The sequence below is a fragment of the Osmerus mordax genome, chromosome 1 (assembly GCF_038355195.1).
Source record: "Osmerus mordax isolate fOsmMor3 chromosome 1, fOsmMor3.pri, whole genome shotgun sequence".
Classification (NCBI taxonomy): domain Eukaryota; kingdom Metazoa; phylum Chordata; class Actinopteri; order Osmeriformes; family Osmeridae; genus Osmerus; species Osmerus mordax.
This window is the reverse complement of record NC_090050.1, coordinates 23840451-23853167: the sequence shown is the minus strand read 5'-3', so window position 1 is coordinate 23853167 and position 12717 is coordinate 23840451. Positions and strand designations below refer to the sequence as shown.

General features: G+C 52.5%; 1 protein-coding gene across 2 annotated transcripts; it reads left to right on the top strand.

Annotated features, from left to right (window-relative positions):
• The first annotated feature begins 332 nt into the window (after positions 1-332).
• On the top strand, positions 333-12397 carry LOC136947389 (rho GTPase-activating protein 40). 2 transcript variants are annotated; one of them, XM_067241452.1, is made up of 16 exons: positions 3113-3132; positions 3197-3415; positions 5275-5459; positions 5797-6056; positions 6586-6655; positions 7109-7260; positions 7615-7780; positions 7887-7978; positions 8426-8503; positions 8813-8972; positions 9535-9617; positions 10372-10578; positions 11101-11241; positions 11520-11671; positions 11850-11905; positions 12242-12397. In XM_067241452.1, the coding sequence occupies exons 2-16, from the start codon at positions 3291-3293 to the stop codon at positions 12346-12348; spliced, it is 2034 nt and encodes a 677-aa protein (XP_067097553.1). In that variant the 5' UTR covers positions 3113-3132; positions 3197-3290; the 3' UTR covers positions 12349-12397. The 2 variants fall into 2 exon arrangements, with proteins under 2 accessions (XP_067097562.1, XP_067097553.1); XM_067241461.1 differs by lacking the exons at positions 3113-3132; positions 3197-3415 and adding an exon at positions 333-472.
• Positions 12398-12717: the final 320 nt, after the last annotated feature.

Below are 12717 nucleotides of genomic sequence, written 5' to 3'. Positions count from 1 at the left end.
CCCGTAGTGTAGTGTGTAAGTGTGGTGCATCTACTTGTAAACTTGCGTACTTGTTTGGAAGAGATGGAATGTTGGCCCAGCTATACAAGGTCAGGAATGACCCTCATCTCAGTCACACACACATACACACACACACACACACATATTCTCTCTCTCTCACTCCCTGTCTCTTTCTATTTCTTACTCTCTCTCCCACACACACACACACACCACAGAGAAAGAGAGAGAGAGAGCCAGACTCCTGCCTTCTTCCTGCCCCAGGATGCGGAGCCGTGACGTACCAGTGCGGGCGTCCTTGCTCTAATGTGTTTACGCGCTGAGGAGATTAGCAGGAAGCAGCTTGCCGGAGGGCAGCTGCTGTTTGCTACGTTAGTGTCCGTGTGGCCCGCTGGACCAGCATGCCGTGGGGCAGACGTGGCACCCAGGAGCACCTGCTCGGATCAGGCAAACCCTGGGGACGCCCCAAGGCCAGGTACGATTAGGACCCCTCTTACTGTCTATCTCTCTGTCTATCTTTCGCTCTTTCTCTCTCTCTCTCTCCCTGTCTGTCTGCCTTTCTGTCTCTCTGCCTGTCGGTCTCTGCCTGTCTGCCTGTCGGTCTCTCTCTCTCTGTCTGTCTGTCTCTCTCTGTCTGCCTGTCTCTCTCTGTCTGCCTGTCGGTCTATCTGTCTGCCTGTCTGTCTCTCTCTGTCTGCCTGTCTGTCTCTCTCTGTCTGCCTGTCGGTCTCTCTGTCTGCCTGCCTGTCTCTGTCTGCCTGTCTGTCTCTCTCTGTCTGTCTGCCTGTCGGTCTCTCTGTCTGCCTGTCGGTCTCTCTCTGTCTGCCTGTCTGTCTCTCTCTGTCTGCCTGTTGGCCGCTCTCTGTCTGCCTGTCTGTCTCTCTCTGTCTGCCTGTCGGTCCCTTGTTCTTTCCTTTTCTCTGTCGTTCCTACGTCAGGAGGCAGGAGAGACTAGAACTAGCATGGGTTCCTTGGAAAAAGCTATTAACTTCTGTCCAACCGTTTACTCTCTGGTCACACACGACTCTGCCGTGAGTAGTGGATGTGAGTTTGGGGGGAATTCAATCTTGACAGTTGGAGGATCTTTTGAGGTAACTCTGTCGCTATCTGTCTCTCTCCTCCTCTCACTACATCTCTCGCTCTGCCTTTCTCTCACCTTCTCTCTACCTCTTCTTTCTCTACCTCCCACCAACTCCCTATCTCTCTCTATCTCTCTCCACCCTTCTCCTCTCTCTATCTCTCCTTCTCTCCACCTTTCTCCTCTCCATCTCTCTCCATCTCTGTCCTCTCTCCATCTCTCGCCTCCTTCTTTCTGTGGATGAAACATGTGTTCTCTATCTCGGTGTGGAGCTATGCCAGGTCGGCATGACTACAGGAGCTGTGAACTTTGACCTGAGAGGATAGAGCGTGGAGGTGGAGAGAGTGGGAGAGAGATGGAGAGCGATGGAGTGTGTAACCTGTGTGGGGTTTAGAGTGGAGGTGGAGATGTGTTCACTGATCACGGTAGTTTCTTTGTCGCTGGCGTAGCGCTCTGAGGCCACGTGTTTGTGTTGGTCTGCGAGGCAACAGAGGCAAGATGGATCCTGTTTTTGTTTTGTCTTGAGTTGGAGGGGGAGAGAAATACCAGTTTTGTATTGTCCTATCTACAGAACGATAATAGAACGACTGACGAACATCTCGTGTTCTGTATCGAGTTTGCTGTAGTCCATCTGTACTGGAGGGGGAGGGGGGGGGGGGGGTATAGAGGAAGTGGAGAGGGGAGGTGGAGGTGTTGGGGGAGGTTAAGGGGGGAGGACAGGTTTATACATATTTAGGCTGTGTTTCCATTTAGGGCGAACCATGACGTCCAAAAAGTCACTCTGTCAAATTTCCTCATTCTTCTGTCTGTGTGTGTGTGTGTCCAGGCTGCTGTGTGTGTGTGTGTGTGTGTGTGTGTGCATGTGTGTCCAGGCTGGTGTGTGTGTGTGCACGTGTGTCCAGGCTGGTGTGTGTGTGTGCACGTGTGTCCAGGCTGCTGTGTGTGTGTGTGTGTGTGTCCAGGCTGGTGTGTGTGTGTGTGTGTCCAGGCTGCTGTGTGTGTGTGTGTGTGTGTCCAGGCGTGTGTGTGATCAGTACAGTAGCAGAGGTGAGAGTGGGGAAGGAACGTGAGCTGCGTCCTGCTAATTCTCATCTGGCTCTGGTTCGGTTTTTCCTCTTCTGTTTGTGAATGAGTTGTCATACACACACACACACGCACAGAAACACTTTGAGTGAATGAGGAGAAGAGAAGAGAGATGTTGTGTGCATGGGAACATGTGTGGGTGTGAGTTTGTTTGTGTGTGTGTCTGCATTGGTGTGCGGGTGTGAAGGTGTGTGTGTGTTAGTCTTAAATTGGAAACAAGGAAAGATCTTAAGTTGATCAACAACATTCTGGTTCTTTCAAACAACACCTTGTCACTTCCTTGACAGCATTTATTCATCAAAGACTAGAGACTTTATTTACATGATGCATTCGTTGATCTTTTATCCAAACGTAATTTGACTTAGTTGCCTTATCAGGACTCTCCACTAACCTAACATGGTTAGACCCAACCCTGGCTAGGGAGAGCTACAATTCCATATTCTGTTTCAGTGAAAGTGTGTGTTGTGTCATTTGAGGTATGGGAGAGGGCGGGGCTAGGAGTGAATAAGAAGAGTAGGCGTGGCTAACCCCTATCTCACGCACACACACACCCAGTCCTACACACGCACACACACACACACACACACCAGAGCTGTTTTAGACTGCGAGGAACAGGAACATACACAGGATTGCACTACTCAACCACATGTTGCTGTAAGATTTAGCCTGCGAGAGAAGACACAGGACAGGGACACAGAGACAAGGAGACACATGCTCACTCTGGACTGGACTGGACTGAGGGCAAGAAGCAGCCAGTAAACTAGCCTGGACCCGGAGAGCACACTGCAGAACTCCCCTAAACTCCTCTCCCCCTCTCCCCTCAGCTAGACCCTAGAGCGTTAGGCGTCTGCATTAGAGTGTGTGTGAGGGGAGAGTGTGTGTGTGCGGGGTGTGTGTGTGTGTGTGTGTGAGAGGGGAGAGTGTGTGTGTGTGTGTGTGAGGGGAGAGTGTGTGTGTGTGTGAGGGGTGTGTGTGTGTGTGTGTGTGTGTGTGAGGGGAGAGTGTGTGTGTGTGTGTGTGTGTGTGTGTGTGTGTGAGGGGTGTGTGTGTGTGTGTGTGTGTGTGAGGGGAGTGCAGGAGCTGGAGCCCGGCAGACAGTCTCTCTGCCGTGGCGTCCCAGCAGGGAGAGGGGATGGGGGGCAGCAGGGAGCAGAGAGCCGGCTGGTTGTCCCCCCACAGGCTACGGACCAGGTTCAACCTCAGTCCTCTGGGCAGACGACGCAGCAAGCAAGCCCACGCTAGCACCAGCTCTGCCAGGTAGGTTTGGGGGGGCTCCTAGGCTAGGCTAGGCTAGGCTAGGCTGAGCTGACCAGGACCTGGCTAGGGCAGGTTGAGTTGTGCTAGCCAAGGCTAACTAGACTGATTTGTGCTGGGGTAGACTAGCTATTCACAGCTGTTCTGGACCAGGCTAAACTGTGTGTGTTTGTGTCAGCATGTGTGTGTGCGTGGATCATCTGGTCCTGAATCAAAGGTGTGTTTCCTGGGTCACCTGGATCCACCCTGATCCACGCCTGTCAACAGCGCCGCTGTCGTTATTTAGAAACCTGCATTGTTCTGTAGGTCTCTGACCTGGCACAGGTACACAGACCAGGTACTTGGACAGATTGTGACGTTTTCAAGGGATATTTGATTTGTCTCCCGGCGCGTTCCTCAGGGACAGACTCATCAGAGGGGTGAGGTGAACAGGTAGAGGAGGTGTGGGAGAATCCAGCAGGTTAAAGTGTGTGTGCGTGTGTACATGTGTGTGTGAGTGTGTGTGTGTGTGTGTGTGTTGGTGGGCTGCTGAACCAGTTCAGCAGGACAGGAAGCATAGTATCGATGGGGATGCTTAGTGACCTGGAACATGAAGGAGCTAATATGGTAAAGCATGAGGAAGACACACACACATACCTACACACACACACACACACACAGCTACACACTCACACACACACAGGCAAGTACGCACTCACACACACACACACTCAGGCACGCACAGTGAGATGCAGTGATTAGGGAAGTGAGGTATGTCGGTATGTGTTTGCAGGTGTCCTGGAACAACAAAATGTGATCATGATGGGGTGTGATGATAATGCATCACTTTAGACGTGGTATTCACTGAGCAGACACCGTCAAAGCAACATACATATTGTGCATGTAAAAGAGCAGCAAAAATTCTTAGATGCTATTAGTATTTTGGCAGTCAAGAAACGGCCTTATTTGCCAGGCTTTGTGCAAAGCAATCTCCTCTCAGCTACCAGGCACGATGCCACCACGATAACATCTCAGCTCCAGTGCGACGAGAACTTCTTAACCCTTGTGTTATCTTCGGGTCATCCTGACCCATCAGACGTTGTGACCCACCGTCGTATTGCGACAACTTTACCGCATACAAAAACGAATTAAAGAATTTTCTTTTAACCGTTGGGCTGTCTCAGACCCCCACATTGCGAAGGTTAAAAGAAAATAATTTTTATTTGTTTTTGTATTGGGTATAATTGGCTAAACACAACGATGGTTCGTTATGAACCTTTGGGTCATGTGACCTGAAAGCAGCACAAGGGATAAGTACAGCACTTCATAGTGTGTAGTGCAGCTAAAACGTCATGTCTGAGTAGAATGTGATCTTTGTAGTTTGGGACTATAATACAATGCGCTTGTGAAGGAATATGATTGTAAAGGAAGATGATTGTGTCACAGTGACATCTAGTGGTGAGGATGGAGAAATGCCTTCGGGACACCTTTTGTTTTAGAACAATGGATAGACCCTGTGGGCCCACGTGCTCTCTCTCTCCCTCTCTCTCTCTCCCTCTCTCTACCTCTCTCCCTCTCTCCCTCCCTCTCTCCCTCTCTCCCTCTCTACCTCTCTCTCTACCTCTCCCTCTCTCTCTCTCTCTACCTCTCTCCCTCTCTCTCTCTCTCCCTCTCTCTCTCTCTCTCTCTCTCTCTCTCTCTCTCTCTCTCTGTGAATATCACTGCTCTTTTCCTCCCTTCTCACGGTGTGTTCTCTCCCTGTGTGTGTGTGTGTCCTCCCTGTGTGTGTCCTCCCTGTGTGTGTGTGTGTGTCCTCCCTGTGTGTGTGTGTGTGTGTGTGTGTGTGTGTGTGTGTGTGTGTGTGTGTGTGTGTGTGTGAGCAGAAGCCCCAGTTCCTCCGAGATGAGTGTGGGGTCCTGGCTGGGCTCTCAGGACCAGGCAGCAGAGCAGTGCGGGGAGCAGCCTGACCAGGTGTGCGTGGACTCCTTCTGGAACGAGGTGGAAAACATCCGCCAGCAGAGCTGCAGCGAGCCGGCCGGCACCCGGAGAGACTCCCGCCACTCTGAAGGTACGGCCACAGGAAGTAGCTGCGAGTTCCACAGGAAGTAGCTGCGAGTTCCACAGGAAGTAGCTGCGAGTTCCACAGGAAGTAGCAAGGTAGGCCTACAGGAAGTAGCGGGGTAGGTCTACAGGAAGTAGTGGGGTAGGTCTACAGGAAGTAGTGGGGTAGGTCTACAGGAAGTAGTGGGGTAGGTCTACAGTAGCAGTAGCAGACACTCAGGATAGAGGAGGAACAGAAAGAGAAAGTTAAGGAATCAGATTGTTTCATAATGGTGTGTAACTCTTGACTGTGTGTGTGTGTTTGTGTGTGTGTTTGTGTGTGTGTTTGTGTGTGTGTGTTTCAGAGGGAGACCAGGAGGAGCAGTGGTTGCAGGATGCAGGTCTGTCCACCCTGATCAGCGAGGGCCAACAGGAAGCTGGCAGACAGGAAGTAGGACAGGAAGTAGGACAGGAAGCACACAGCAGCATCCTGTTGTCCACCCTCACCAGGACCCAGGCAGCCACCGTGCAGCGCAGGCTGGACTCCTACACGCTGTCCCTCCGCAAGAGGAACAAGCCCCCTCCCAGGGACGTCAGAGACGTTTTTGACCCCCCGATCACCCAGGTAACGACCCTGTGTGTGAGTGTGTGTTTTTGACCCCCCGATCACCCAGGTAACGACCCTGTGTGTGAGTGTGTGTTTTTGACCCCCCGATCACCCAGGTAACGACCCTGTGTGTGAGTGTGTGTTTTTGACCCCCCGATCACCCAGGTAACGACCCTGTGTGTGAGTGTGTGTTTGGAAGTGACACAGAACACCACAACTCTCCACCCACCCTCCCTCCCTCCCTCCCTCCCTGCAGAGACCAGCTCTGACCTGTCACAGTGAAGGTACAGCCCAGCTAAAGGTCATGCTTTGTGCTCTGAGCATGTCCCCTCTCCTGTGACATCCCTGATGCCATGTCTCTGATCCTATCACCTCCCTCAGGACCCGGGCTCCTTTCTTCTCTCCCTCCTCCACTCCTCCCTTCCCACTCCTCTTCCATCCCCTCCCTGCTCCTCTCCTCCCTCCCCTCGCTCCTCCCTTCTCTCCCTTCTCCATCTCCTTTCTACTTTCATGGCTGTGTTTCAGATGTGTGGTTGTGTGTTCACAGACCTCTCTGCCAGAACGTCAGGACTCTATCGAGGACAGCATGGACGCTCTCACCAAAACATCTCTAACAGGTATAACCTGTCTGTCTGCCTGTCTGTCTCTCTGTCTGTCTCTGTGTGTGTCTGTCTGTCTGCATTCTTGGGTACTGCAGGGATAGCAGTCTAGTATGTAGATGCAGCCAGTGATCCACAGAGGAGACAACCATGTCAGACTGGAGATCTAGAGGAGATCTGTGGTCAGATCTAGATCCCAGATCAGAGATGACAGGACCTGATCTGGGGTCAGATCTAATTGGTTTAGCTCCCGACCCCTAGCAGCTTATCCCTGCTAATTGATTGGATGTAATGGCCTTGGGGGAGGGGCAATGCTAGCCTGGGCGAGTCACAGCTACACAGCTTCTCTTACAGATGAAAAGATCAATAAATATAATAAAGATATAAATGGATACGCACACAGACACTCACAGATGAGCTAGATCACCGGTATTAACCAGCAGTGTGCGTTTGTGTGTGTGTGTGTGACAGCTGGGATCCCAGAGAAGCAGAGTGAATGTGCGATGCCCAGAGAGGAGATGTTCATCACTGACGTGGCGTACTGTGAACAGGCCGTCCTCTTCCTCAAACAAGCCAAGCTGCAGAACACCAAGACAGCACGGAGAGAGGACGGGACCCTGCCAGTGAGACCCTCTCTCCTCTCCCTCCCTCTCTCCTCTCCTCTCCATCCCCCTCTCCTCTCCCTCTCCTCTCCCTCTCTTCTCTCCTAACTCCTCCTCTCTCCTCTCCTAACTCCTCCTCTCTTGACTCCTCCTCTTCTAACTCCTCCTCTCTCCTCTCCTCTCCCTCTCCTAACTCCTCCTCTCTCCTCTCCTGACTCCTCCTCTCCTAACTCCTCCTCTCTCCTCTCCTGACTCCTCCTCTCCTAACTCCTCCTCTCTCCTCTCCCTCTCCTCTCCTAACTCCTCCTCTCTCCTCTCCTAACTCCTCCTCTCCTAACTCCTCCTCTCCTCTGTCCTCTCCTTCTTCCTCCCCAGAGAGTGACCAGTCCCCACAGTCGTCTGGGTGTGACCCGGGTCCAGGATCTGTCTCTCCCGGACATGAAGAAGGTTCGTCAGCTTGCTCTGATAGACATGACGGCCCTGTGTGACCTGCTGGGGCTGGACACCAAGAGACACAAGACCAGCAAGAGGAAGATACCAGGTCTGACTATGCCATGCTATGCTATACACTATGATACTAAACTGTGCCCTGTATGTGCTAATGGTGCTATGCTATGCTAACGCATGTCCTGTGTGTTCCGTGACAGAGAGCCCTCTCTTCGGGGTTCCCCTCGCCTCCCTGCTGGAGCACGACCAGAAGATCAAACCCACAACCACAATCCCCCTGATCCTGCAGGCAGTAAGGACTCACACACACACACATATATATATACATATATATATACATACACAGATACACATTTACACACACAAACATAAAAGATCAATCTTTAACATAGGGATTTGAGGGTTTATTCAATGTCATTGTGTGAAAGTACATAGATAAATATACTGTTCTAAACAGAACACATTGTCATGTGTGCTGTATTATCTGAGGAACCTTGCACCACACCCAGAATTACACCTTCAGTGGCCCAGTACAACCACTAGGGGCAGTAGTGCTCCATCTGGCATTGCTCAAAACATTCTCTTTACAACTCTCCCTCCCTCTCTCTCTCTTCTTTTCTTCGTTCTTTCTCCCTCCCTTTCTCCCTCCCCCTCCCCATCTCCCTCCCTCTTTCCTTCCTTCCCTCTCTCCTCCCCCCTCCCTCTCCTCCCCCTCCCTCTCCTCCCCCCCCCCCTGCAGCTGCTCTCCTTCCTGGAGAAGAGGGGCGTGGACTCGGAAGGCATCCTGAGAGTCCCTGGGTCTCAGTCCAGAATCAAGGTACCTTCCTCTCCAACACTGTTATAACCCAACACTGCTATAACCCAACACTGCTATAACCCAACACTGCTATAACCCAACATTGCTATAACCCAACACGGTTATAACCCAACACCATAATACCCATCTTTCTCCTCCTGAAGACCACACCCTTCCTGAAGCACTAACACACACACAAGACATTCCCAGCAGTCTGACTGACCGTTGCTGCCCGCCTGGTGTAACCGCCTGTCCTCACCTGTCCTCACCTGTCCTCACCTGTCCTCACCTGTCCTCACCTGTCCTCACCTGTCCTCACCTGTTCCCCAGCTGCTCCAGCAGAGCCTGGAGAGCAGCTTCTACTGTCGCCAGGTGAGCTGGGAGGAGCTTAGCCCGAACGACGCCGCCGCGCTCCTCAAGAAGTTCATCCGGGAGCTGCCCTCCCCCCTGCTGACCGCAGAACACCTCAACACCTTCAGCGCTGTGAAGGGTGAGCCCCTGTGTGTGTGTCTAGTAGTGTGTGTGTGTGTGTGTGTGTGTCTAGTAGTGTGTGTGTGTGTTTGTCTAGTAGTGTGTGTGTGTGTGTCTAGTAGTGTGTGTGTGTGTGTGTGTCTAGTAGTGTGTGTGTGTGTGTCTAGTAGTGTGTGTGTGTGTCTAGTAGTGTGTGTGTGTGTGTGTGTGTGTGTGTCTAGTTGTATGTCCCATTAAATTACATTCATTTAGCAGACAAGACGTATAGTTCAAAGGGGGATTTGAACCTGCGACCTTTATCTGCAGTCCAGCTCTCTCCCACTGAGCTCTGCCCACGCTGGGAGACACGGGGAGTGATGGATGACTGTGTGACTGTGCTGGTCAGGCGTTAACCAGACAGCACGCCAGCCTGTCACCCAACCATTCATCTCAGGAGATTGCATCATTTTCACCCATAAGCAACGGAAATGAGTGTGTGTGCGTGTGTGTCTGCATGCCTGTGTACACACACATGTGTGGGTGTGTGCATGATCGCCCGTTATGTGTGTTCACCTTGTGTGTATGTTTGTTTTGCCCCCCAGACATCCCTGACCTGAAGCAGAAGCTGCACATGCTGAACCTGCTGATCCTGCTACTGCCTGAGCCAAACAGGAACACCCTGAAGGTACCACACACTGCAGCCAACTGTGTGTGTGTGTGTGTGTCTGTGTGTGTGGGTGTGTGTGTGTGTGTGTGTGTGTGTGTGTGTGTCTTGTGTGTGTGTGTGTGTGTGTGTCTGTGTGTGTGTGTGTGTGTGTGTGTGTGTGTGTGTGTGTGTGTGTGGGTGTGTGTGTGTGTGTGTGTGTGTGTGTGTGTGTGTGTGTGTGTGTGTGTGTGTGTGGGTGTGTGTGTGAGGTAGTTATATAATTGACTCATGCTACCTACTTCTGGACACAGAAACCTTCATGTTGGTCGAACACGTTAGGTAAAGTTAGACAAAATTAATGTAGTCAGTTGGTTTCATCACTTGCTGGATTTGAACTAAGGAGTCTTTGAAATTGTACCATGTGTCTCCAGGATAATGGTCGTTTGTCTGTGCCCTCATTTAGAGGTTGAAGCAAAGGTGTGTTCTATTTCGATTCCCCTACTGTCTCCTCCCCTCCTCCCCCCTCCTCTCTTCTCACCTCCCTGCCATCCACCTCCTCATCCTCTTCCCTATCCCCTCTCCCTCTCCTCCTCTCTTCTCCCCTCCCTCCTTCCCTCCTCCCCCTCTCCTCCTCTCTTCTCCCCTCCCTCCTTCCCTCCTTCCCTCCTCCTCCTCTCTTAACTCCTCCCCCTCTCCTCCTCTCTTCTCCCCTCCCTCCTTCCCTCCTCCCCCCCTCCTCCTCTCTTCTCCCCTCCCTCCACCCGCCCTTCCCTCCCTCCCCCCCCCCACCCAGGCTCTGCTGGAGTTCCTCAGCAAGGTTGTCTCCAGGGAGAAGAGGAACAGGATGAACCTGTGGGCGGTGGCCACCATCATGGCCCCCAACTTCTTCCTCCACAAGGCGGTGCCCAGCCGGCTGACGGAGGGGGCGGAGAAGGGCCAGGCAGAGAGGGCAGCCGACATCATGAGGCTCCTGATCCGCTACCAGGACCTGCTCTGGACGGTCAGCACCTAAGAGATCAGCTGGGCTGCTGGAGACAGACTAGAGGAGTGGAGCACAGAGTGATAGATCCAGACCAGAGGAGTGGAACACAGAGTGATTGATCCAGATCAGTGAAGCACAGGGCGATCGATCAAGACCAGATCAGTGGAGTGGAGCACAGAATGATATATCTAGACCAGAGTAGTGGAGCACAGATAGATCTAGACCAGAGAAGTGAAAGAACTACTAGACCATACGTAGTACTGTGGGCGTATGTGAAGCCGTCTGTGACATTGCTTTTAAAAAGGGATATACAAATAAATTTGATTTGAGTGATACGGCTATATAAAAAATATATATACGTATATGTAGACTTAAATATAGAGTTTGGTCGTGCTCTCCATAATATGTGGTTATGCTCTCCTCTTACTTACATAAGATTAGACTACATTAGACGTTGAATGTAAATACCCCCTGCTGAGTAGTAACCACGGTGACCAGCGCTGAGGTGAGGGCTGATGATGTGTGGCGGTGTATCTGCAGATCCCCTGCTTCCTGCTAACCCAGGTGAGGAGGCTGAACGACAGCAGCCGCAGGTACCAGTTCTACGACCGGCGCATCAAGAACCTGCTGAAGAAGATCAGCACCGACAGCCGGGACAAACCCGACAAGAACTCCTCCGAGGTGAGTGTGTGTGTGTGGAGGGGTAAGTGTGTTTGTGTGGAGGGGTGAGAGAGTGTGTGTGTGTGTGTGTGTGTGTGTGAGACCCTCACCAGTGGGTGAGTGTAATGAAAAAGGTGATCTTGTTTGGACCTTAACTGGGTAGAACTGACCTCTCCCCCTCCTCACCCCTCTCCCCCTCCTCACCCCTCTCCCCCTCTCCCCCTCCTCACCCCTCTCCCCCTCCTCACCCCTCTCCCCCTCCTCACCCCTCTCCCCCTCCCCCCCTCCCCCTCCCCCAGCCGTGTCGGACGGTGAAGGTCCAGCTGGGGGAGAAGCTGAGGAGCAGCATGCAGGTGACGGTCACTGTGAGCTGCACAGCTTCTGACCTGATGGCTCAGTTCCACCATCAGTTCCTCTCCAGCGCTGACAACAGCAAGGGGCTGCTGAGGAGGTACCTCTCGCACACACACACACACACTGTACACACACACATACTGTACACACACACACTTAACACACACTGTACATATGCCATATGATCAACAGCGTCAAATTGACAGATCCATTGAAATCCAAACCATCTTATTTCAAGCGATTGATTAACATGTTTTGTTTGTGTCCTACCACAGAAATGGATCTGTGTCCTATCCAGACTGTGCCATCTACGAAGTGGGAGGAAACATAGGTGGGTGCAGCTCCCAGACCAGACTAGACGATCCCTGAGCTGCCAGACCAGACTAGATGATCTCTGAGCTCCTAGACATGGGAGTGATTCTGACGTTTGCGTGTCTTTCTGTTGATTGGACTGATGAGACTGGCGAGGTCTTACGCACGTAGCCACGGCCCTCGCACTGCATCTGCACTTATCAGAGCAGACAAATCAGTCTCTCAACCACACGCATACACACGCACCGACACACACATACATACACACACACACACATGCAATAGCTCGGCCTACTCTCTCTCACACACACACTCATAGTCACGTGACTTACAGCCTTGTGTGTGTGTGTTGTAGGGGAGCACTGTCTGGACCCGGACACCCATCTCTTGGACCTGTTCAACAACAACCCGGGAGGAGAGTGGGTGATCAAGCTGAAGCCTGGATCCAGCCGGGGGCTGTAGAGCTGGCCAGGCCAGGGACGAGGAGAGGGGGACCAGAGGAGAGAGGAGAGGGGGACCAGAGGAGAGAGGAGAGGGGGACCAGAGGAGAGAGGAGAGGGGGACCAGAGGAGAGAGGGACCAGAGGAGAGAGGAGAGGGGGACCAGAGGAGAGGGGGACCGGAGGAGAGAGGAGAGGGGGACCAGAGGAGAGGGGGACCGGAGGAGAGAGGAGAGGGGGACCAGAGGAGAGGGGGACCAGAGGAGAGAGGAGAGGGGGACCAGAGGAGAGGGGGACTAGAGGAGAGAGGAGAGGGGGACCAGAGGAGAGGGGGACCAGAGGAAAGGGGGACAAGAGGCGAGGGGGACCAGAGGAAAGGGGAACCAGAGGAG